This window comes from Balaenoptera musculus, chromosome 5 (assembly GCF_009873245.2).
Source record: "Balaenoptera musculus isolate JJ_BM4_2016_0621 chromosome 5, mBalMus1.pri.v3, whole genome shotgun sequence".
Classification (NCBI taxonomy): Eukaryota; Metazoa; Chordata; class Mammalia; order Artiodactyla; family Balaenopteridae; genus Balaenoptera; species Balaenoptera musculus.
Genome location: NC_045789.1, coordinates 33,397,821 through 33,423,450, shown reverse-complemented (window position 1 = coordinate 33,423,450; position 25,630 = coordinate 33,397,821). Strand labels below are relative to the sequence as shown.

General features: G+C 48.4%; 1 protein-coding gene across 7 annotated transcripts in view; it reads left to right on the top strand.

Moving 5' to 3' along the window:
- GATB (glutamyl-tRNA amidotransferase subunit B) overlaps nucleotides 1-25,630 on the top strand; it is a 92,059-nt gene that overhangs the window by 39,361 nt on the left and 27,068 nt on the right. For all 7 annotated transcript variants that reach the window (XR_005019933.1, XR_005019932.1, XR_005019934.1 and 4 more), the window contains 5 exons: nucleotides 3,310-3,423; nucleotides 6,047-6,131; nucleotides 6,836-6,880; nucleotides 8,878-9,067; nucleotides 20,479-20,612. Coding sequence is in view for 4 of the 7 variants with exons in the window: in XM_036852355.1 (XP_036708250.1) it covers nucleotides 3,310-3,423; nucleotides 6,047-6,131; nucleotides 6,836-6,880; nucleotides 8,878-9,067; nucleotides 20,479-20,612 (568 nt within the window). In the remaining 3 variants the exon portion in view is untranslated. The remainder of the gene's footprint in view (nucleotides 1-3,309; nucleotides 3,424-6,046; nucleotides 6,132-6,835; nucleotides 6,881-8,877; nucleotides 9,068-20,478; nucleotides 20,613-25,630) is intronic.

Sequence of the window (25,630 nt, the reverse complement as noted above, 5' to 3'; positions counted from 1 at the left end):
CTGAATGGGCCTTTCATAGGATTCAGTAGATTAGTCCTATTCAGACAGAACTTTAGAACTTGTCGGGAACCTACTGTGAGACCAGTCAGCTTACTCGTGGCTCAGGGAAATACCAAGGTATGAATTTATCAAACAATTACCATGTGCCAGAGGCAGCTCTAGGTTCTGAACAGAGCAGTGAAAAGGACATTGTTCCTGCTACCTAGAGGAAATATTGTATTCATGAGGGAGACAAATACATTAACAAATAGAACAAAGTAGTTATACAGTGATAAGTGCTTTATGGAAATACAGAGGGTGCCGTGATAAAGAATACATTGGATGGTGAGGGCCTCTGGAGAATGACCCGAGGCCCCAGCCCCAGGGAGCTAGAGGATGAGCATCCAGGAAAGAGCCAAAGCAAAGTCCCTGAGGTGAGGAAAACGTAGAGTGTGCTTGGAGGTAACACAGGTGGCAGAAGACCACTGTAGGGAAAGCACAAGGAGCAGGGGAATGTGGCCTCAGGTAAGACTGAAAAGGTCTGCGAGGGCTAGATCACCAACAATGATAAGAAGTTTGGATTTCATTCCAAGTGCAGTGGGAGGTCAGGGAAGGGCTTTTAAGCCAAGGAACGACATCTTCCTCCCTCGGCTGCTGTGACCTTACTCACCCTTAGCTGCCCCCCTACCTCCTGGACACTTTCCATGTCCGTGTCATTTGTTCCCATCCTGACATTCAGGAGTTATCAGAACTTGGATGGTGTTTAAAACCATATACATTTACAGAGAGAGTGCAGGTAAAGAAGACAGTCCTGAGTCTGGATGGGAACAAATGACACGGACATGGAAAGTGTCCAGGAGGTAGGGGGCAGCTAAGGGTGAGTAAGGTCACAGCAGCCGAGAGAGGAAGATGTTTCAGGGAGGAAGCGTTGGTTGGTAGGTCACATGCCGCCAAGGGCCGGCGTATCCAGTGAGGGGAAGACACAGCGTGTCCTGCGTCCGTGGGATTTGGCCGCCAGGGGTTGATGGTGACTTTGACGAGGCATTTTGCAAAGAGGTGGGGACAGAAGCCAGGCTGACGTGGGTGTAGGAGTAAATGGGAGGTGAGCTCACAGAGATGAGACGCCAACAAACAAGCAATACTTGTTTGAGAGGATTTGCTGAAAAGGAAAGCAGAGCAATAACAGCAGAATGATGGAGAGAGAACTGGGTTCAAGGGGGTGGGTCTTTGGGTTTTGTTTCTAGTGAGAAATACTGTTGATTATGGATACACATGCATAGAGGGAATGCTGAGGAAGAGAGTTAAGGAGTGGTGTGGGAGAGACGAGAGAACTGAAGGAGTGATGTCTTTGGGAAGGCACGAGGGGTGGGAGTTTTAAATCTGGGCTCCATTCCCAAGGGCCTTCCATCTGGTCTCAAAGAAAAGACTAATTCAGAATAGACTACAATCATGTGCTCTACTGATTGCATGTATTCTGATAACGCCGAGGAGCCACCAGTGGAGGCCGGCCTACTGATGAGGGTTTCCAGGAGGAGAAGGTGGTACCGCTTATGTGGGACCTCGAAGGATGAGCCGAGGTTGAAGGAGGGACAGTAACGGTGATGACGAGGGCCTGTGGGAACCAGCGAGCAGACAGAAGCTCCCCTGAAGGGAGGAGGCTTTCTCAGGGAATGAGCAGCAGGAAATGCGGGGTGCATCAGTCAAGACCAGACGAGGGCTCTTGCATACCAAGCAGAGGAGGTGGGATGACCCAGTGGGAGCCAGCTGTGCACTTGGTCAAGCACTGGGAGTGATGCAACCGTCCTGTAGCAGGATGTGGCTGGAGCCGAGCTGGGGGGGGGGTGCTGGACCAGGAGGGGTCACTGAGTTGAAGGTCAGGATGGGATGCGGGTGCTCAGGCAAGGATGGCAGCCGTGGGAATGGAGAGGAAGTGACAGCTCTGAGGGATGTTTGGGGGAAGGAACTGACAGGACCTAGTCAGACTACAAAGGGCCAAGAAAACAGAGCAGCAAAGGATGCCGCAGGGTTCCTAGACCAAGAGTCTGATGATATCAGGAGTCGTTGGGACTTCTTGAGATTCAGGGAAGCACATGTTGTCCTAAAGGGGCTCTGGGATTTTGTAAAAATGTGAAAGGTCCGTGCTGGAGACATAGAGTAATTTCTGGGCTGACAGGCACCTTCTCCCTGCCTGTCAACGTGGGTGGCCTTTGGAGCGGCAGAGTGGGAATGATAGAGACCTGTTGCAAGGGTCTCTTTTTCTTGGCATAGAATATATTTGAGCTATTTTATTATTTTAATATGCTTTTGCTATGAAACCTTGGAAAAGAAATTGCTTTCTTCAGCCAGTCGACACATTCCTCTTTGGCAGATTCTTTTTTAGTTCAAAGACTTGCCTAAGAAAAATCCAGCATTTTGTTCTGTTTTAAATATTGTAAGTGGAATTGGAGAACAGAGAATTGGGGCCTTACCTTGCAGGGTATAAAATGTGATGATTTCTTATCTTTATCTCTCTTTGGCTTGAGATTTTGCCTCCCTCTCCTCCTCAAGAGCCTCTTGGCCCTCTCCAAAAACCACCTGCTTCCTTAGGGATTACTGTTCCCAAAATGGGGGGGCTTGCAGGGTCAGAGAAGATCCTCCCAGGATGGGGATGGCCCCCTCTGAGTCCCTCCCCCACAGACCGTCCCCTTCATAACAGCACTGTCTGTCTGCTGCGCAAACCCTTACAGCAGTCAGGAAGGATTCCGAGTCCTGTTTACAGAAGGAAGAGATCATTACAGCACCTGGAGGAAGGATGAGGGGAAAAGCCCAGGTTTCTGGCTCTTGCCCTTGAGCTGTAAATTCTCAAGGACTCTCTTATAAATCTCCCAGAATCACTGTTGGAAATCCACATTCCATTGGAGAGCAGTGTAGGGCTATCACATGATCATTTCTGAAGCCTTCCCCCCCAGCCCAGCTCTGACGCTTTGAAAAACACTTCGGAATAAAACTGCAGGGTATATCTCCATTTTTAACAGTGTTGTTTTTCTTATTTGGCATGAAAGAAATTAGATTTCCCAAGCCACTATATCCAGAATGTCTCCTGCCTTCTGCATGTGCACAAGTGCACAGAAATATACACACACACCCTTCAGATGCCTTAGGACTGTCATTCTCGCAAGTGGGCAGAAGTACTAGCCATGAACTTCAGGACCAACCTTACTTCCTCTGAGGTTAGGCTGCTGTAACTAAACAGCAACTAGAGGTAGACGTTGCTTGCACTCTCTTGCCTTAAAAAAAACCATGATTGCCTCAGAGAATTTCTAAAGTGTTGTCTTTTTACTTTCCTTACAGAGGGCCAGTTGAGAGTGGACGCCAACATATCTGTGCATCACCCTGGGGAGCCTTTGGGTGTTCGAACCGAAGTGAAGAATCTCAACAGTGCCAGGTTTTTGGCCAAAGCTATAGGTGAATGTCAGCTGTTACTCCTCATATACTTCTTTTTATCAGTTATCTGTTGCTGTGTAACAAGCATACCCCCCCAACTTAATGGCTTACATGATAACATCTCAACTTCAGAGTTTTGTGGTTTGGGTGGTTTTTCTACTTGTCCTGCCTTGGCTCATTCATGTGGCCATGGGGAGCCAGCAGCTCTGCTGAGATACAGGGTCCAAGATGACCTCACTCACTTGTCGCAGCCTTGGTGCTGGACGTCTGCAGGGCTTCTCTACCCACGTGGGCTTGCTTCATTCACTTGCCTAGCCCAGCCCTTCTTATTTGGCAGAGGGGGCATCCCAGGAGGATGAAGGCAGATGCCTCAAGGCCTCTTGAGTCCTTAGCTCTAGAACTTGCACAGCATCTCTTCCAGCACATTCCATTCAAAGCAGTTTCAAGGGGAAGGGAAATAGACTTCACCTCTATGGGAGGATCTGCAAAATCCTGTAACTCTGTTTTTCCATGTACCACATTCCTTCTGACCAGCCCGAACTGTATAAAGTCGTATTTGTTCATGATAGATTGGCCACGATCTGACCTAATTGGTCAGTATGTTTTTCTGCTTTTTACCGTTTTAATGAATAGATTACTTGGGCCTGTGTAATCAGGTATTGGTCTTATTTGTTCACAGTGTGGATATTTCAGTGTGGACAAATGTATGCTAGTAGTTAAAATAGAACAATTGAGCAAGATCAACATCTAGGGTGGTCCATAGAAGTTGATATCTGTGAATGTGAGGGGAAGACATCTCAGAGGAATGAAAATATTCTTTAAAACCAAAGGTATCGGGGCTTCCCTGGTGGCGCAGTGGTTGAGAATCTGCCTGCTAATGCAGGGGACACGGGTTCGAGCCCTGGTCTGGGAAGATCCCACATGCCACGGAGCAGCTGGGCCCGTGAGCCACAACTACTGAGCCTGCGCGTCTGGAGCCTGTGCCCCGCAACGGGAGGGGCCGCGATAGTGAAAGGCCCGCGCACCGCGATGAAGAGCGGTCCCCGCACCGCGATGAAGAGTGGCCCCCACTTGCCGCAACTAGAGAAAGCCCTCGCACGAACCGAATACCCAGCACAGCCAAAAATAAATAAATAAATAAAAATAAAAGTAGCTATAAAAAAAAATAAAAAAAAAAAAAAAACCAAAGGTATCTAGAGAGGAAGAGAGGAGGGAGGAGGTGGAGGTTAAGGTGCACCCTTCAGGGTGCACAGAGAACGGGACGGATGAACGTGGAGTCACAGCCAAAAGGTTTAGTAGCATCCTGGATATTAGAAGGAACACAAAAAAGATTTTCTAATCTTGTATAAAACTTTATTACCCTGAACATGAAATGATCAACTAGCCTCAGTGAAGACACTTTGAGTCTACAAATTTTCAGGAAAAAAGCATTAAAATGGTGAAGTGCATGACTTACAGGAGAGGAAGGTGTTGGGGAAGGTTCCCGTGTGAAGACAGACTAACGATGGTGGACTCTTCTGCCTGTAAAAGGAGACACAGTCCATATTTCTGAGTCCATAATAGGTTTGGGTCAGGGAAAACTCTCCAGCTCAGGTTTGTGAAGGGAAAGCTTGGAATGAACAGAAAGAAAGTTCCACTTCACCTTGTAGGTGGTGAGTGTTCTGGAACTCATTATTCTAAGAGGTGGTGATGGGAACCTAAAAGACAAACAAGATTTTAGGTAGATTCATCCCTGATGACTTATGACGGAGACCCCTGCCTGATTTTGGCTGTCCCTAACCTGTTATCTTATGAAGGACCCTTTGGAGTAGTCTGAGACAGAATTCTACCTGTGGTCTGACTCAGGCTGGAAGAACCGAAGCTTTACTGTTAGGGGCTTAATTCTCCAAGCCTGTAATTTTTCTACCCCATTTTTCTCCCTACATCAAGCCTTTTAGCCATCCTCTTAGTGTTGCTGCTTTTTATCAGCTATGATAAGAGTTTGGATTTGGGCGAGGGTAGGTGTGGTACATGTTGGGGCGGGGAGTTGAGGGGGGAGGGGAGGCTAAAGCTGTTTTCATAAAGAAGCTTAGCAACTGTGGCTGTGCTTTGCTTACCACTTCTGTCTTGTTGGGTGGTGAGGGAGCGTGGCATAGAGCAGTGGCTGTTCATCATTTGGGGTCATAGATCCCTCTCCATATTTTGGAGAGAGGGTCCAGAATTTTCATTCTGGACCCTCTCTCCAAAATATGTGCCTGTGCACACATGCACATTTGCATATAATCTCAGGAGGTACTAGAACCCCTTGAAGGCCACCCATAGATCCTGGGATAAAAACTCTTGATAAGCAGCGATCTTAGATCTGGGGTCATTCAGCCTAGATATTGGTCCTAGCCCTGCTTCTGCCACGTTGTGTAGCCTGTACTGGGCCACGCAATCTCTCTGAGCCTGGGTTTTCTCAAAAAGTGAGGGAGCAGAGCTTCCTAAAAGGCCCTTTCTAGCATGATTATTCTATGACGGCAGCAAGAATAAAATATAGCATCTGTGGGAAGAATTATAAACAACTCCCTTGATTAGTTTTTGACATAAAGATTGAAAAAGATGTCTAATTATTGCTAAACTGGATGAAAGGAATCAAAATATGATACTAAACTATTTTTTTTAGACTATGAAATTCAGAGGCAAATCAGTGAACTCGAGAATGGAGGTAAAATTCTGAATGAAACTCGCTCGTTCGATTACAAGCTGGGGTGAGTTTGCATCTTGAATACAGGTAGGTGGGGTTCCAGTCTGGGCTTACCACAGACCAGCCATGTCACCTTGGAGGAGGTACTTAGCTTCTCTGCCCTTTGGTTTCCTCATTAGTAAAATTAGGAAAATACGGTACCCTACAGGGTTGTGATATGCCCTCTAGGGCTGGTAAGAGGTTTCACCTGACTGCCATCAGACTTGCTGAGTCTTAAGTCCTGGCACTTCCCTGGCTTCCAGCTTACCTCCTTTGTTCCAAGAATTTTTACTTCCTTAAATTCTATCAGACCTAAGTTCTGCCAATTTAAGCTAGAAGTGGAAGAAAGCTTAGAACTGGTTGTAGAGGTGTCTTTTTCTGTTTAGATATCTTTGAGTCTAACTTTCTGACTCTGAATTTTGAGGATTTTATACACTTAACAGAAGACTGGGGAAAAAAGCTCAAGAGCCTAGAGTTTGAACTGGTTAAATGTTGGAAACGTTGAAGCAATTTCTTTTCTGTTCTTTTCTTTTCCTTTAATTATCATGCTAAACATTTGTCTTTCTTTAATATTACTTCTGCAATGTATTCATGAAAGTGTCTCCCAAGGAAGGCTGAGGAGCTTGAATCCCCTGGGTCCCCTATTGGTAGGGAAACCCCTGTCTGCATCTACACTAGCTGATGCTGCATGCAGCGTTTTTTTAATGTTGTCTCGTTTAACTGTCACAGGTGCACCGTGCCGATGAGAGACAAAGAAGGAAAACAAGACTACAGGTGGTTACTCCTCTTGTCAAAACACCATTCTGTATTTGGGTCATATTCCAAATCCACTTACAGACCAACATAATGATCCTAGATTGCTTTTAGGAACCCCTTTTCCTTGTTGTTGTCACATAATGGAAAATCTAGGCTTCCTGTTTTACGTGTACACTGAGAGGAAGAGTATTTTCTTGATTTGGTATCCTTGGAGTACCTTATTTGACAGGATTCAACAGCTGGAGAACACTTGTTCACTTACCTCTGTGTCAGAGTTTTCATAATTGAGCTAAGAGGATGGCAGTTGTGGGGTGGGGCCTAGGCTGTTCTTATTCTCATGTTCAGTAACTAATGCAGTAACACTGAAGTTCTGTGAAAAGGTAGAAAAAAGAGATGTATATGTTAACGGCAGTTCCCTTCAAACCTCAGGTGATGCTGTTTAACACGTTAGACCTCATTTGAGATCCAGAAATAAAGCAAATAATAAGAATAGCTTCCAATAAATTGAGGCTTTTGTTTCTTCCCCAGTTTAGCAGACTGCAAAAATTAAAGATTTAAGCAACAAAGTTGTGGGGGTTGGCACTTTCCTTTGCGAAGTGCAGGAAGAGGTAAGAGTAGCCATTGCTGTCAATGAGGAACAAATATAGCATCGAGATTTAGGAAAGACGAAGCTCACAAACCCTTAGAATGCATGTCACCTCAAGGACTCCTCTTGTGTGTCTGTCAAAGTCACCATTGTTCTAATTATAGTGATCCCTCTAGGTTCAGTCTGTTCTTCCTAAGAACTTCTTTGTTTTCCGGTGTCACCCCTACTCTGTTTATGCTGCTTTCTCACTGAGCGTGGAGTTGGCTTTTAGCACAGCCAGTGGCTTCAGCTCAGTCTCCCAGGTTAACAGATGGGATTCAGGAAGCCTCCCTTTGGTTTCCTCTTGCCTTCAGAAGTCAGACTAATTCATAGCACAGATTTGGCATTGAGGTGATGGGTTGCTTGCCCTTCTGAGCTATTACCTTGGAGCCACCATTTATTCTGCATTACCCTGCTTTTGCATAAGCCCTTTGACAAGTATGGGCAGAGAGAAAACGTTAGATGCTAGAACAGAACAGAAGGAAGGACATCTTTATTTCACAAGAGCATATGTGGCGGTGCGGCTTCCACATTTTTTTAAAAATTAGTTGACTTTTTTAGAGCAGTTTTAGGTTTACAGCAGAACTGAGTGGAGGTTACAGAGTTCCCATATACTCCTTGGTATGTGTTGTATCCCCCCCCCCCCACACACACACACTCACACAGAGTTTCCTCTGATAACATCTTGCATTAGTGTGTAGTGTGGTACATTGGTTAAAATTAATGAACCAATATTGATACCTTATTATTAAGTAAAGTCCATAGTTTACATTAAGGTTTGTGCTTTATGTTGTCCATTCTGTGGGTTTTGCCAGATGTATAATGACATGTAGCCACCATTAAAGTGTCATACAGAATAATTTCACTGCCCTAAAAATCCCTTATACTCCCCTTATTCATTCCTCCCTCTCCCCTAGCTTCTACATTTTATTTAGGCAAAATCCATTTATTTCTTGCACTTCTCAAGAAAGAAAGTTTTCTTTTTCTTTGACTTTTCATCTGTTACACAAATACTGCTAAAAATATTTTAAAATTTATAATCTTTCTCCCTAAAAAGTAAATTGTTCTCATTTGGTCCTGTTTTTTCCAGCCTATGTCTTTATGAATATATACTTTATCCACAATTATAAACCACAGTGTGGCATCAACATGGTGCTGTGCCTTTTTCACTTAATGCTCGTTTAAGCATAGAAAGTGGTGGATTTGGTCATTTTGACCTTACACTTGTACAAGGACTAGTTCCTGGAAAACTAGGAGACTTGATATTATGGGATGTTGGAAAATATTTGCAAGTAACATGGCATCCAGACACAAACTTTCATACTGACGAGAGGTTTGTTTCTTCCAGCTAAACCGAATACTCAGTCATGCCATCTCCTCTGTGTGCCAGGTTCATGCCGGAGCCCAACCTGCCCCCGCTGCTGCTCTACGACTCGGGGTCCCTGCCCACTGGCGCAGACCCACAGCAGGTGATCGACATCGACCAGCTCCGGGAGCGGCTTCCCGAGCTGCCCCGCGTGACCCGGGAGAAGCTCGTGCGACAGTACGGGATGCTGCCGGAGCACAGCTTTGCCTTGCTGGTGGGTACTGATCAGAGGCTGCAATCAGCCCAGCCCAGCCCAGCGGGGGGGGATGCCCCTCAGGGGCCTCTAGGTGCAGCAGCCCATGCCTTCAGCTGTACCATAGAACCAGGCGCGCTAACCTTCCTCACCAGCCTTTATGGTAAATGCTCCTCCGAAAACCAGAAGATGAGGCAGGATCTCGTGTCAGTCGTTTCTTGTGTGTAGACACGAAGAGCTGCTCACAGCGGCCGTGGAGGCTTCTTGAAGACAGTCCAGATGTTATGGATGAGTGTTCTCCCTTGCGTCTGCAGGGCAAAAGGAAGTCAATATATAGGCTTTCTAGATGTCTGGCAGTATTGAACCATGACAGGGTCTGGCAGGAAGTGGGGTTCTCAGAAAGCCAGCCAGTTGTTTTACCAGTTGTAGAAGAAACATTTATTCCACATGAAATGCTGAAAACTCTGACTAAAAGTATCGGTCCTTGGAGGATGCATCTGAAGGGGCTGTTAAGAATCTGACACCGTGGAGATGTGCTCAGGGATTTCCATCCTTTCCAGGGCCGTTGGGCTTTGCAGTTTCCTTTGTCACGGCAACATTAAAGTGACACAGCGTCCGGGAGAGTGGCATTTCGTCACAGCTGTCTTCTGCTTGTCTGTCAGGGAGGATGTGGAAAGTTTCTCTGCTGCATCTCTCGGGGATGAGGTGTCTGCCACACTCATCATGCGGAGCACAGAATCCCTGGAAACTCTGGGCTTTTGCATTGTAATTGACCGATAATAACTCTGTAGGGATGTTAGAATATTCATATTTGTATATATATGTATACACTCCAGTAACAAAACCGGGCCATTTCTGGTACAAGGTAGGCGAGCGAATGCTTGTTGAATGAATGAGTCTCTCTTTATCATCCATAGATCAGCTCATTTGAAAAGTATCCAGAGTATACAAAACTCAATTTTGTTAGATCGACCTTGGAAAAACACACGAATCCTAACAGGCTTTCTGGTTAATAGGTGTTCTGTACGAGATGCACGTGAACCCTCTTTCACCACCAGTGATTAGACATGATGGGTTATTTTCTCATGCTTTAGGCAGAGTTGCTCACAGCCTCCCATGGGCTGCTGTTGTATCTTACTCACACCTCTGAGGTGATTATGTCACTGTATTTTAATTCTTTGTTAGTGTATTTCATTCAGTGCCTTGAAGGCAAGGACGGTTTCATCCTCTCGCTCTGTTACTTGGTGCAGATTAGCACATCAGCAGTGCTGAATGCCAACTCTTTGTAGGAATCAGTTAGTGAGCTTCTTGTTCAGAACACCTCTTAACCTGAAACCTCTGGCAACTCACGGCCTGTTCCTCAGTTGATTTAACAAACCTGAGTTTTAGTCTTACACATCTTCCCCACCATCTTGACTTTCCAGCCCACTTGGAATAAACTTCAGACTCAATACTAAATGCTAAATTCCAGTCTGTGTTTCATAACAGATGTGCCAAATTAAATAAGGGATGGGAGGACACAGACCGAGGCTTCTCAGCCCCAAAGATAGTACCCTCACCGCCAGCAAGTTCTCTGAGGCAGAGACACATTCGCACTTATGTCTGTGTCACAGGCTCTGCTCCTGTGACCTTCAAGTGCCACAGCCTAGGAGGTCTCGGATAGATGATTGCCGAGGGTGGCAAATGAGTGAGTCTCTGTTTTCATAGTTTAAGGCCCTGTTTAGGGAAACTTACTTTTGATCTCTTCAGCACAGCACTTTTATTAGCATCTCCTGTGTAGCAGGTACTGAGACAGTGACAGTGACTCTCTTTTCTGTTTGTTTGCTTTCCAGGAATATGTATAGATGACACTACAACTAACCAGCCCCCAGGGCAGACTGCACTAGATAGATGTGTGAGGTAGGCTGGGAGCCCAGAGGAGGTAGTGATTACCTTGATGGAACAGAGGGGAAAACTCTCAAGAAGGAGGTGGTTTTTGAGCCAGTTTTATAGGGACTTATTTTTATAAGTCCCTTATTTTTAAGGGACCGCTATAAGTCCGCTTATTTTTGTAGCTTGCAGATAATGTATTAGGTGACTCATTTCGGTTTTTTCTTTTTCTTTTAATGGCTAGTACTTGAAATTTTCAAGACAGTTGAGAAGAGAACTTAGTAGGAATGGAAAGAGGATGATTCAGACAAATTTTTTTACCTGAAATTAGGCATCCTGAGCCCTTGATGACTTGATAATCACTGGAAGCTGAGTTACTCATAACATACCCGAAAATGGTCTGTTCACGTTTTTTCCTGCCTTCCTCAGAAACACAACAGATTGCTGAGAAGGGCAGATGCACAAATCTGATGAACTCTCTTTCAATTTAAAGAGTGCCCAGGAGTATTCATTAAATCAGTAGCCGTGGTGGAGGTCTGCTCTGCAGAGCGAGTCCCCGCTCCTGCCTTTGGGTCACTTATTAAATTAAACATTAAGCACATACCCACCCGACACGGGCCTTACCCACAAATGATTAAAAAAAAGTCAGAACTTAACTCTAGTCTTTAATTTTTTTTTAATTGAAGTATAGTTGATATACAATATATAAGTTACAGGTGTGTACAGTATAGTGATTCACAATTTTTCAAGGTTGTACTCCATTTATAGTTGCTATAAAATATGGGCTATCTTTCCTTTGTTGTACAACTCTAGTCTTTAATTTATCTTGTCGTCCTACTGTGTGGTGAGCGCTGAATTGCGTATTGATCATTTCTCCTTGGCATTTACAAAACTCTGATATAGGTCTATCTTAGCATTCACCACAAAGGCTGGCACACAGTAGGCATCAGTGAACGGATGGACAGGTAAGTGGCTGAATAGGGTACTGTCACAGTACTCATGAGAGTCCTGGGAGAAGCAGCGTTCCTGATAAAGCATCCCTGTTTCCAAAGGTCAGATACATAAACCACCCTTTTGACAGCCCAGCAAATCACAGGGTGGTACCTGTGTACCTTGAGCTCTGGAGGAGAAGCCTGGGGTTTCCGCCTTAACCTCACGTGCCGTGACCGGCCGCAGGTCACTTGGTCTCTCTGACTCTTTCTGAACTGGTTTTTTTAGGACATTAAATATCTGCATTCTGATTTCATCTCTTAAACCCGTCTGATAATCCCCTCCCAACAGGTAACCTGTATGACTATTTCTTCCTCTGGCCTCATGGAAAGTATCATGTCCCACCTGAAACTTCAACCTAGTGAGCTAACCTTTCCTCCCTATCTTGTGTCAGACTCCCTTGATTTCTGACCTCATTTGTATGGATTATGGAATGGACATACGGAAGCTGAGATCACGGCATTAGGATTTTGAAAACTGAGAGATTGTAGTAGCAGAAGCATAGCAAGTTCTTCTCTGAGTCAGTGTATCCAGGATTAATTATGAGAACAGTCAAGGTTATATGCAGGTATGTTTTTCTTAGTAGGTAATCCAAGGTGGTTTCTTTGGGGGCATCTCTTCCTAAACCTTGCTTTGCTGGACTCGGAATGCAAACGAATTGTTGTCATTGGCTTGATAGGCAGCACAGAGTCGAGGCTGTTGGCTAACAGCAGGTTCTGCGGTTCACAGCAGACCACTTTCTAATCCATCCTCCCAGCACCCCCTGCTGTCGGTACCATCCATCTCCCCATTTTCCCGGTGAGGAAACATCACGTCTGTGGTTGAGTGGTTGAGTGTAAGACACTGAGTGACTTCGTCAGGCCTGTGAGGGAGCTGACTTCAGGGCCCAGACTCTTTACTTCCAAGCGCTTCTGCCTGCTGGCACATACAATGTGCCACAAGGCCAAATGGAAATAATGTTTCAAGTTCATTGCTGTTTTGACTCACCTAACAGAGAAAACAGAATGTTTACTTTTGTGGATATTAATGCTCTATCCAGCCCCACTGATGCTTCATGAAACAGAGCCATAGAAATCAGTCTATTTAAAACTTTTGCCCACACCTCTAGGTTTTTAAGATACCAGCCTGCCCTATAAATAAACATAAAAGGTGCTGTCTACTAAATTTAGTGAAAATCGGTCAACTCCAATGAAAAGCAGAAATCTTATTCATTTTCCAAGTAGAAAATTTAAGTCAGAGGAAAGAAATGTAAGCTCTTCTCTGCAGTTTTATTTATTTTGTTTCTTAGACTTTCTGCCTTAGGTGCTTGGCCCCTTCTGACGGAATCATTGAGAAGGGCCTGCACATAGTGCGTGGGGTTTGTAGGTTTTGTGGGATGATTTTGCCCAGTGCCTCGTATCATGCACTTGGTAAGAATGCATCTGAGCTCACAGGGTGGCTGGCTGTGTATGAATTCAGTGGACAGATTTCAGTGTCATCTGTCGTGGGAGGTTTAGTGGAGGAATGACATAGCAGCCTCAATTCAGTGTTTCTTGAGAGCCCGCTGTACCCACCACAGTGCCCTATGCCGTTGTCAGATGTAAGAGCTTTATCTTTTCTGTGTTGTGTTTAACTCTCCTGAGGAGCCCTGCAGGGCAGTGGGTTAACACACTGACTAAGAGACAGAAGCTCTTTTTTTTTTTTTTTCCTGACATATAGTTGATTTACAATGTTGTGTTAATTTCTGCTGTACAGCAAACTGACTCAGTTATACACATATGTACATTCTTTTTTATATTCTTTTCCATTATGGTTTATCCCAGGACATTGAATATAGCTCCCTGTGCTATAGGCCCATGTTATCCATCCAGTCTGTATGTAATAGTTTGCATCTGCTAATCCCAAACTCCCATTCCCTCCCTCCCCCACTCCCCCCTCTGCCTTGGCAACACAAGTCGAGACAGACACTCTTTCTTTTTTTAAAGATTTTTTTTTTTTTTTGATATGGACCATTTTTAAAGTCTTTATTGAATTTGTTACAATATTGCCTCTGCTTTATGTTTTGGGTTTTTGGCCCCGAGGCACGTGGGATCTTAGCTCCCTGACCAGGGATTGAACCTGCGCCCCCTGCATTGGAAGGCAAAGTCCTAACCACTGGACCGCCAGGAAGTCCTGAGACAGACACTCTTGATTCCAGATCTCACCTCTGGCACTGAGGAGCTGGGGGGGACTCTGAGAAGGTGCCTGAAGCTGTTCCCTCCCCAGAGGAAAGAGGAGGGGAACGAGTCACTTACCCCGAAGGTGACAGGCAGCATCTTCACGGAATCTAAAAAATCTACATACAGCCGACCAGACTCCCAAGAACATGCTGCCAGGGTAAAAGAGCACCAGACAGCTGTTAACATATCAGGAGCCACGCAGGGCAGAACTTTAGGAAAAATGGAGTATGGCTCCTGTGAGACTGTAGGGAGATGTGATTACCCTCCGAGCCAGTGACTTTTGCTGCTATGTGTCTGTCCGTCTTTGTGTGCAGCCTCAAGATATGTGGTCTTATTTGAACAAATTCCTTTGCCCAGCTGGTTATTCCCCATTTAAAGTCATAATCTTTTGTTTCTGGCATCATGGAAAAGGGTACGATGTCTCCGAGGAACAAAGAAACAGAAAGGATATCATGATGATGGTTGGTTGTCGAATGGATTGTTTTCCAAGAGTTTTGCTCTGGGTCTCTCGTTACCTTGAAATGGCCTGGTTTTCTGTCTGGATGAATTGCCTATAAAATAATTTCCCGTGATAGATATCTGTATTTCCCATAGGTAATACTACTTTAAAGCTAATAGTTATAAAAGCAACTGAACCTTATTGACTGCTTTTAACCGCCCAGACTTATTGAGGAGCAGAGGACTCACCGTGTAACCACAGCTGAAGGAAAATCCATTTGGTCAACACCATCGCTCACCATATTTCAGCTTCATGCACTTTTCAAAATCGATTTTACTCTTCATTTTATGAAATTGCCCTCAGTGCTCGTCAGCTTAAGGGTGCTTTCACAGTTAGTCTGTGTACTGAAAAAATAACCAATGTTTTGTTCTGGTCAAGTCGAATCAAAAGGTGCGTCTTCTAACTTGACTCCTGCAAAACCCACAGTTCATTCACTTCACATGCAAGTGGCAAGGGGCTTTCAGAGGCGAGGCCCCTCTGGACCCAGGCACCTGCCCACTGGGGGGTGCAGTCCTGAGCGCCAGCCTTGGGGACTCTCAGGGGCTCTGTCCCCAACCCATCCCGAAGCCTCATTTCCTGTCTATACAGGAGACAGGTTTCCTTTTGGGGACAGTTAACAGAAAGCTGCAGCGGAGTAACACAGGTTTCGTCCATGTCGGGACCATTTTGACAGCAGTGGTTTTAGGCTCACTGAAGTGTGATTACCATCAGAATTGATTTCTTGACAACATCCTCTTAGTGTCCGATTCTCGCAGTCTTTGATTATGCCTGTCTGCTGTCAACTTTTATTACCTGAATTATTTGGATTTTGATTGTCCAAGGGAAAGTCCTCCTCTCAGATTGGTTTCTCTCAACGTCTCTCCTGGAGTGAATGAATGCATCACGGAGAATGTAGACTCATTTCCATGCGTCTAAGCCAGGGGTCAGTGAGAACGCTCCCCGAGTCCAACTCAGAGGTGTGTGCTTCCCGGCTTTGCTGGGAACAGAGCACAAGTGAAATTGATGGGACCGGAGTTTCGCTCAGATTTTAGGGGCTCCCAAGCTCTCTGGGAACGTGACCCAGAGGTGGAAATTGTGGGGACCAGAACAGGACTGTAGACCCATCTAACCATGTATTCCTTGAGTCAGACTAAAGAGCATACGCTTGGTGTCTTGAGCCAGTTTCAGAGCCGCTTGAAAGTGGCAGTGATGGTTCAGGATTCCAGCTTCCTCTACACACTCGGTGGAGAGTGCCGTTTCCTGTGCCAGCCTCACACCACCAATTAACTACCTTCTGTTTTTCCCCACTGATGAATCCTCTGGATGAGTCTTTTTTTTTTTCCTTCTCTCTCTTTGAAGGATTTCCACAGCCCCTCCTTGTTTCCGTGAAAAGCAGAGGGAGGCTCCGTTCACAGCGTAGACCCCGCTTCCCGCCCCACGGCCCGTCCCAGTCCCTCCCATGGCCGTCCCTCTTAGGGGCCTCCTATCACCTAATTTACATTTCCACCCCAACACTAGCGGTGACGTTATCATCAGGGCCGTGTTTCACAAAGTTGTTGGGTCCGAGTTCTTTTTCTTCTCACCTTGTAAGAAGAATTAGACTCAGGAGTGATGGGGTAGCACAGAGCTCCCGCCGACGTGCGGATGCCGGGCCCTCTTCCCGTGGCGCGGTCCCTGTGGGTACCTCCCTCCGCAGGGCGACTCCTCGTGGCTCCTGCGAGTGCGGCCCGGGCGGAGCCGCTGTCTCTCAGTTGCAGGTACGGGGTCCCCCGAGCTGTCAGCCACTCCCCCCCCCCCCCGACAGCACGACCTGCCCAATTAGGTATAACCTCGTGCGTGAATCACCCGCATCGGAGGAGCCAGAGTGCGACGAAATACCATGTGCTTGACGCCGAAACTGTGTGAGTGACAACAGGGTTTGTTCTGCAGTGTCAGGGATGCTGCAGAATCGGGCAGCACTCATGCAGGCGCGCTCCTTGACTTCTCTGGGGAGGGGGTGGAGGGACGCAGGAGAGAGGCCCCGGGGGTGCTCCGGCCGCCCTCCTGGCCCCCCGGAAGCCCTGTATGGGGGGGTGCCACCGTTTCCCCCCCCCCCGCCCCGACCTGGGAACTGGTGTGTGTCAGCCGCAGCGGAGAGCACCACGTGCTCTAGGTGTACGTTGGCAACGGCAGCACCTGAACTCGCCATTTTCTTCTCCTAATTTCTAAGCTAATTGCTGAGGGCCTTTGCTACATTTTTAATATGTTAAGAACCTTTGAACAGCCGGCAGCACTCAAAATAATGCAAGTGGTGGGGAAGTGCGTTCTTTGGATGGACAAGTTGCCTCGTGTTGTGCCCGGCCCTGGCGAGTGCTCAGTTTCAGTCCCCAGGAAGGCGGGGGTGTGGCTGTCCTTCGTCAGCGGCAGCGAAACCCAGAGGGTGAGAGCACAGGCTGCAGAGCCCCAGCTCTACTGTTTTCTCGCCGTGGGACCTCAAGCAAATCAGTGCTCAAAGCGTCCCCACCTGTAAAAGAGAATTCCACTAGTACCTCGCCCGCAGAGTCGGTGGTGGCCCTGGATGAGTTAATGTAGAGAAAGCACCCATTATTGTTGCTGTTGGAACTACTGTTAACACCATTAGCAGCAGCAGTAGCCACGTGTCGTCCCCACCCCCTCCCCACGCAGGGCTGGCCGCTGGTCCCCGTGTAGCAGGTATTCAGGCAATAAAGCCAGGGTCCCCATAGCTGACGGGTCACTCGCTGCCACATAACCAGCTGTCCCACAATGTGTGCTCTGTGGCCTTTTTCTTCTCCGAGTCTGCCACGGGGCAGCTGTCTCTATCGGGTTTCATTCTCCTTCTAAATATAGTCCAGCCTCATCCTGCCCTATCATCAGATTCCCAGGGTGTGTGACTTAGGACAGGAATGGCAGTTGAGAAATCAGCCTTCATTCTCTTGCAGCAAGTCTTCTGGCATTTGGTCACCTCTGAAGGTAGGCTGGGAAAGTTGGCTGCGGGGTACCTGGCTTTAGGGCCCGATGCAAGGTTCCTTCCCAAAGCAGCAGGGAAGGGGAGGTGACCCCTCTGCCTTGCCTCACCCCAGCAGTGACCAGCGGACAGACCCACTGGCAGTGGAGGGTTCGTGTCTGCATCCAAGAGGCTGGCCTGGCATTGGCTCTGCGTGTCATGGGATGCTTTGGGAAATTTGATTAAAATGTGAAAAGGATGCTTCCCAGTTAGTCGCAGAGCTGTGAATAGTGTCTGGTGCTACACAAAAGCCAGGACCAATTGTCCTTGCCACTTGGGCTATCTCTTGAAGGAGCAGTTTGAGACATAGTCGGCCGGGAGGCTTGATGCCCTGTGTAGCTGAAGGTTCAGCTGTGTCTGATGTGGGATAGATTAGTGCTGGCTTGTTGCTTTTGAGAAGGACGTTAAGGGTCCCCTAATGCAGTGGCCTTTCTGCGTTGCTCTTTTTTTTTTTGGCTGCACCACGCGGCTTGTGGGATATTAGTTCCTCGACTAGGGATTGAACCCGTGCCCTTGGCAGTGAAAGTGCAGAGTCCTAACCACTGGACTGCCAGGGAATTCCCCTGCGTTGCTCATAATATGGTTTTCATGTAAGGGAATTAACTGGTCCATTGTTTTCCCGAGAAAACCAGGTGGCTGCGCGACCATGTTCACAGGGACCTCTGAGATCTGGGCCAAGCTTATTAGTATTTGCCAATCTCACAGAAAAACGAAGAAGGCCTTACCTAGAACGCTGTGTGTTTTTTTCTTGGTAAGCGGGCTTCTGATGTAATGAGCCCGAGCGGGCAGCCCATGTGTGACTTTGCGTCCATCTGTCATTCTCCGGGCGGTGGCAGCTCGGCCTCCTGCAGCCCCGCTGCCCACAACTCGCCCTGTCACGATCGCAGACTTTCCTGTCCACTGCAGATTGTGTACTGAACCCACATATCCCCCAGTGAAGCACAGTTCCAGCTCGGAGAGGCTGCCTCACAGCACTGACATGAAAAGACAAACAGAAATCTGACTTGCCATGTTATCCATCCAACAAAAAAACCACCCAAGGGTAGAGGAATAGATACTCATCACGTCCCAGCAACTCAGCCAGGCCTGTGAGTTCAAGTGCAATATTTCTAGGTGGATTTAGAAAACCTTTCCTCGGCAAGGCAGAGTCCTCCTCCTGACAGCTCTTTTCACCAGCAGGCCAGCCTCTCTGGGTTAGAACAAAGGGAATCCTGCTTATCTGATTTGGGCCGGGTAGCGGGTTTTCTCCCTCTCCAGTGGTTTGTGTGCCGATGTGGAAGTTTGAATACTTTTCCATTAGTTAAACAGAACTTTCTCTTCATGCTGCCTGGGTTTGCCTTTATCTGCAGTCAAGCGTTGGCTGCTGAGGTGGCCTTTGCCCTGGGTTAGCATGAGCAGAATAATACCATCAGCTTGAAAAGAGATTCAAGAGATGATTATGGGATTATTCAGTAGGCTTGTCACCAGAGAATGCAACTGTTATAAAGGGCACGTAGTTTGTTTTTGTTTTTGTTTTCTTACGGAATTTCTATTTTAGCAGCTGTGTGCCTGTGTGTATATTACAGCATCTACAATAACGAAACATTGAGAGCACTTTTGTTAGTGTGTCTCGCTTCTTGCCAGTATCGTATTTTTCCAGAATGTTCTTTTGGTTAATGAAGGTTCTCTGAAAGGGGCGAGGGTGAGAGCCTTACCTGCAGTATAAAGTTAAAAAGGAATATTTTAAGGAAAGTGTGGTTTGACTTGAATTTCAGCAGGTAGGGGAAACCTACTATTTAAAATGCATTTGGAAACTTCAGCCTCCCAGATGTGGGTGGAACATGTTTTTATTTTCCTCATTGAAAAACAAGGGGTGGGCTTAGCCAAATTTCTTGGTTTTGCCAAATCCATCTGAGCAGGCAATGTAGTGTATAACTCAATGAGTGCCTTGGGGGTTACTCTTAGGCATAATTGTGGCAATTCCAATATTTAAAGGTGAACATGGTATGATAAAGGGTGAGCGTTCACATGTGATTTTTTTTTAAGAAGACACAAGGCGATGGGAGACGTTGATTCACCCATCGATGCTAAGCAGGCAGCTGCCAGGACCCAGCACTGACGGAGCTCTGGTCACAGGGAGAACGGGCAGCGTGGCCCCTGACTCACAGAGTTGGCGGTCCCGAGGGGGAGGAACAGTAGGGGCTTCTTCAAGCACCTCTGCTTGATGAGCCACCCCAGGTGATTGTTTTCCCAGAGCGCAATGAGAGCCAGGATCAGCTGGGCCTCCCTCCACTCAGAGGCCTGCACCACCCTCCACCCATCACGTGGTCTAAGTGGGTCACGTGCCTGTGTTCTTACTCCTTTTGAAAACATGTGAAAACCGCCTCTGTCCCCTCTGGGGAGGATGTGAAGATAAGCACAGTTACCATCCACTTTTGATTTTTCAGAAGTAGAATATTCTGTCTGTTCCATCTTGATCTGCTGCTTTTCTTACCTTCTCTTTCTAGCCATCGCTAGGACTTACAGGAGAAGACAGGCCTGGAAAGCGACAGGACGGTAAACTCAGGCTAGACATGCTGCTCAAGGATAAAGGTTGTAGGGTAGGGTACCCATGGCTGACACTGAGAGGGCGAATGCATTTAGGGGATGTCGGGTTTCATCGTCCTCTGGTCCACAGAGTCCAGGCTCTCTGCAGTATGTTCATTCCTTTGACAGAATGCTGTATAAATGCATGGTGACAGTAGTAGAAGTAGTAGAATACTTGCTGTTTACTGAAAGTGATCAGAATTTTCTGGTGACATCTCTGTGTTTGGGGAAGTACCAGTAGATGTCTCAGGGCTGCAGAGGGTGACAGTTTCAGAATGCTGATCTTTCATTTTTTGGAGGCTTTATATCATTTTCTTTTTCTTTACAGAATGAAGTTGGCCTACTGGAGTTCTTCCAAAATGTGATAAAAGAAACTAGGGCAGAGCCAAAAAAAGTGACTAGTTGGGTCCTCAACACTTTTCTGGGCTTTTTAAAGCAACAGAACCTTGCCGTCAGTGAGAGGTGAGTGGGGTCTGGGGGCGCGTTTTCCTTTGTGGTGAACTCTGTGTCCAGAAGCAGTTGACACAGGGCAGGGCTGGTGTCCTGCCCTCCTTCTTCCCCCTCAGGATCTCCTGACGAGACACAGACATCCCCTGTGAATGTCAGAGTCTAAAGCTCTCCGCCGTCCCCTTCACATCTGAAAGCTCATTTATTCCGACCTCTGACCGTCCACGCTGTCCTTTGTACTGTGCTGGGCTGGGGGCCTACAGATGAGTAAGATGAGGAGTTTCCTACCTGCAGGGCATCCAGACTGTAAGAAAGCAGACAGTCGGCTCAGTACGATCCCGTTGCACCACAGGTGTGTTCAGGCCACCACGAATGCACAGAAAGGGGACCTGCACTGAGGCTGGGGCATCAACCAAGCTTTCCCTCAGGAGGGAGAGTGAGGTTCCCTCAGAGACCAAACCCTGAGGAGTTGCCAAGTGGAGGGAGGGTTCCGAGCATTCTGGACCTTAGATGCGATTGTGTGACACTCAGAGACAAGAGGCGTGGTGGGCTCAGGAGGCCCAGACGCTCCAGGGTGCCCGGGAGGGAGCAAGGGAGCTGCAGGGATGGGCAGGGCCACCCGGGGGGCTTCACACGCCTTTGTCAGCAGCTGTCAAAGGCCTGAGAGCGCACGCTCGCTCCAGTTTCCCTCTGGGGGGATGGGATGGAAGATGGAGCCAAGGTGGGAAGCCCAGTTGGGCACCTCTTGCAGGCGCGCCTGTGCGAAACTCCCGGTGCCTGGGCCCGAGTGCGGTGGACCAAGGTGAGGTCAGTGATCTCAACCCCACACGACTTGCGCCTCCCTCACGTGGGCAGTGGGGTGAGATGGAGTGGGGCCTTTCCACCTGGTGGGAGGTAAAGGAAGAGGGACGGGTGGGGAGGGTGCCATGTTCCTTTTGGACACGCAGGGTTTGAGTTGCCTGTGGGACAGACGTCCCCCTCGTGGGGTGACTGATAGGCAGTCAGATATATGGGCCTGCATCTGCTGGGAGACGTCTGGGAGTGTAAATTCCAGAGTTCTCACTTGTTCAAAACTCAGCATGTGTTCATTGAGACTCTGCCCTAGGCTGAGTTCTGTGCTGAGCGTGGGGAAAGCCGGTCCGCGAGACAGACGCGGTCCCCGTGGTCCTTACAAAGCAGCGAGTTGGGTGCCCTGAGAAGGGGGAGAGAAGAGCTGAGCTCCCTGCTGAGTGAAGGGTGAGCGGGGCCCAGCAGACCAAGTCCAGCACGCGCTCCAGGCGTGGAGAGCAGCGTGTGCACGCGGCTCGAGGGGAGCCCGAGCGTGGCATCTCGGGGAAGGCAGTGCACGGTCCAGCGTAAGCGGATCGTGGACTCAGAGATGTGTAGATGGTACTGGAAGCCGTTGGAGTGGGTGAGAGCTGTCAGGGAGGATACCATGTGACCGGGCCTGAGACTCCCTGGACTACCCAAGGAGCATGGGCAGAGAAGGAGGGGGAGAACCAGGAGCATGGGTGTCACAGGAGCCAGAGAAAAGGAGAGTGTCAGGAAGGAGAGAACGAGCAGCGGGTGTTCATCAGGGACACACAGGCAGGTGGCGGGGCCCAGCTGGTCTGGGGGAGCGTCGTTGCTGCAGCAGCGCCCACGGCCACGGGGAAGCAGAGCCGGGGAGACAGGCGTGTGCTGACTGATACATGAGTCCAAAGAGTCGTCTGTTCAGAGAAGTTTACCCTGTGCGATGCTGGCTTCATGTTCGGCCTCTTGCTCGCAGTGTGTATGCACAGGTACCAGCGTGGCCACGTGGCTCTGTTTCACCTCCTCACGTGGCTTCTTACCAGCCGTGACCTTGGATGAGTCACCCTAGTGCCGTACCTGTAAATGACAGTGATAGTGCCTGCCTCCAAGGGTTTCTGAGAGGAAAACACACGGCGCCCGTGGGCCCTTAGGTGTCCGTTTCCTTCTCTATTCCGTGCTGGTATGTGAGGTACCAAAACGATGCCCCCTCCTCTGATCCCCAGACTCCCATGGCATCTGTTGCCTGTTTGTCTTTCCGTCTTGTCCTCTCCGGTTTGACCTCTCTACTCAGAAACTTCAGTCTTCACACTGAAAAGCCCGGGCCCATTCAGGCAGAGTTGATGGAGGAGGTATAGCTGTACCAGAGCCTGAAAGGATGGAGAGGACTTGGTGAAGGAGGGGCCAGGCGACATCTGTGGGGAACCAGGGCGTGGGGATGGCGAAGAAGCAGCAGCTTTGGGGAGCAGAGGGTGGAAAATGGCAGAAAAGTACAGTTGACCATATGATTGGGGTCAGGCCGGAACATGGAGGGTGTGGAGAGTCGCGGGAGTTGAGCCGTGAATCCGGCACCGGCTGTAGAGCACCCTCTGTGCGGAGCTCGTGGAGAGCCAAGCGGGACCCCGGCCCGGCCCTTAAGAAGCTCTGTGTCCTGGGGAGGACTGGACTTGTGCACCGACGCTTTTACCTCAAGGCAGAATGGGGTGCTTCTTGTTTAGAACTACTCACAGTGCGGTGCAAGCAGAGAGGGACGAGACCACGTTCACCTGAAAGGCTCCGGGAAGGAGCGGTTGGAGCTTTGGGCGGAGATCTAACTCTTAGCTTTGAAAAGCGTTTTCCATGTTGCTGGCTGATTGCTAGAGTCACTGAATTTCAGTCTCAGCAGAGACCTGAGCTACCTCTGGTTCAGCTCTTTCATTTAGCAGAGGAGGAAATCCAGGCCCCGAGAGGTAAGGTGCACAACGTGCTCAGACCGGAAGCCAGCCCCCTGACTTCCAGACCAGTTTCTCTATATGTTGATCTGTGACATTAGGAGTTTGCTAACAACCATTTTAGGAGCTTCTACAGGAGCTGAGATTGATAAATTAGCCTGTCCAGGGGAACTTGGAGCCTCTGGTATTTATCCAAACAATTCGTAAGCACTAGAGTCTTAAGAACTCCAAGGGGGGGCTTCACCTGGTAGCGCAGTGGTTAAGAATCCACCTGCCGATTCAGGGGACACGGGTTCGAGCCCAGGTCCGGGAAGATCCCACATGCCGCGGAGCAACTAAGCCTGTGCGTCACAACTACTGAGCCGCGTGCCACAACTACTGAGCCCACGTGCCACAACTACTGAAGTCTGCGTGCCTAGAGCCCATGCTCCACAACAAGAGAAGCCACCGCAATGAGAAACCCACGCACTGCATCGAAGAGTAGCCCCCCGCTCGCCACAACTAGAGAAGGCCCGTGCGCAGCAATGAAGACCCAACACAGCCAAAAATAAATAAATAAAATGAATAAATTTATTTAAAAAAAAGAAAAAAAGAACTCCAAGGGCACCAAACTGTAAGTAAAAGTGTGCTTGGTTGTTCCAAAGTCAAGCAAGGAGGAAGCTAAGGAACAGTTCTGTGCTAGAGTTTATGTAGAATAGGAACTGAACAGGAAGCGAGCTCTGTGTAGCAGCTCTCACAGTCTACACAGTTCAGACAACCATTGCCTGGGCTGCATATACCAGCCTCACCTTGGAGCAAACATTAACCAGTGAGCAACCTCGGCAGCTGGGCTAACGTTTCCAAAGCCTAGAAGGGCAGTAGCTGCAAAGCTAGCAATAGTCTCATGATGACACCAGGCAAGGGACACTCCAGAGATCACGTTGGCAGGAAGTGATTTTGCAAGTGAGCGTTCATCTTTAAAGACCTCTCAGAAGACTGGTGTTTAAAGGGTCTGGCCAGAAAAGTACTTGTTGAACTTGGCTTTTTCATTATTTTGAGTATATTGCTTTTTTGGTTAATAACTCATAACTATTCATACCAGGTTTGATTTAGTTAGGAAAGTGGAAGTTACTGATTCCGTGACCAAGTATTTCCTGGTAATATCAGGCAGGTGCAGCTGTCCAGTTGTTCACTCCAGCCGAGGGCCTGAACTTCCGGGTCAGCTGCGGGCAGCAGCTCCTGAGGCGCTAGGAAACCAGGGAAGCCCTTTGAGCTGAGAAGGGGCTGAGGCTGACAGGAGGATTAGTCCGGCAGTGTGATATGCGGGGCAGCGTCCAAGAATGGGATATAGGAGGCGGGAGCCTGTTAGAGGTCACAGCCGCAGGCCTGTTTGTATACAGCCTGTGAGCTAAGGATGGTTATTACCTCGTATATTTAGAAACCAAAACAAAGAAGACTACATGACCGAGACCAGGTGTGTCCCACAGAGCCTTAAATATTTGCTCTCTGGCGCTTTCCAGAAGTTTGCCGACCCCTGGCTTAGAACGTATGGGGAGACAGGAGCCTGGGCCACTCCTGGCCAGCGGGAAGAGGTGGAGGAGGGCAGTCAAGGAGGGGGAAGAGAATGGGAGGCCCAGGGAGAAGGGGTTTTCTCAGGGGGCTGCAGCAGGGTGGGAAGCTATTATGTTTGGTAACTAGTGAGGGGAGGTGATTTTAAAAGAACAGCATCTGCAGAGGGATAGGGTTGGGACCCAAACAACAAGGGCAGACAGTAGCCACTGATGCTCTTCATTGGTAAAAAAAAATAATAATAATAAGATCAGGCAGAAGCAAGTGACTGCAAGATCACTTGGAGGCCTTGTCAAGACAGGGCAGATCTGAGCACTTGTGAAGGTGTGGGGTCCAAGCCGCAGGAGGGAGGAACCTGGCATCCGAGTAGGATGCGTAGCAGTGGCAGGTGATGCAGGCAAGAGCGTGGGTCCAGGGGGCTGTTTGATGGGAGAGGAGGAGGCGGGCACCCTAGAAAATTCTGAGCCTTCCATCAGCGGGTGACCTTATGATGCAGGAGGTGAGGGTCCGTGCTGAGCAGGGGCGTGGGAAGGAGACGCTCTAGAACAGCAGCTTGGGTGGGAGTGGCAGGCAGGGGCGCTGGGACGTTAGCGAGATGAGCGGAAGGATTGCTGAGCAGCTGCCTAGGTGTCCGTGTCTCCCTGTCTTTCTCCGCGAGCCTCTGTGTCCCATGAGCTTGGGCCTAAAATGAGCTTGGGGGTTGCGATGGGCGGCACATTTCACAGGAACGGGGGTGGCTGTGGAGGTGTCAGGGTGTCTGCTTCC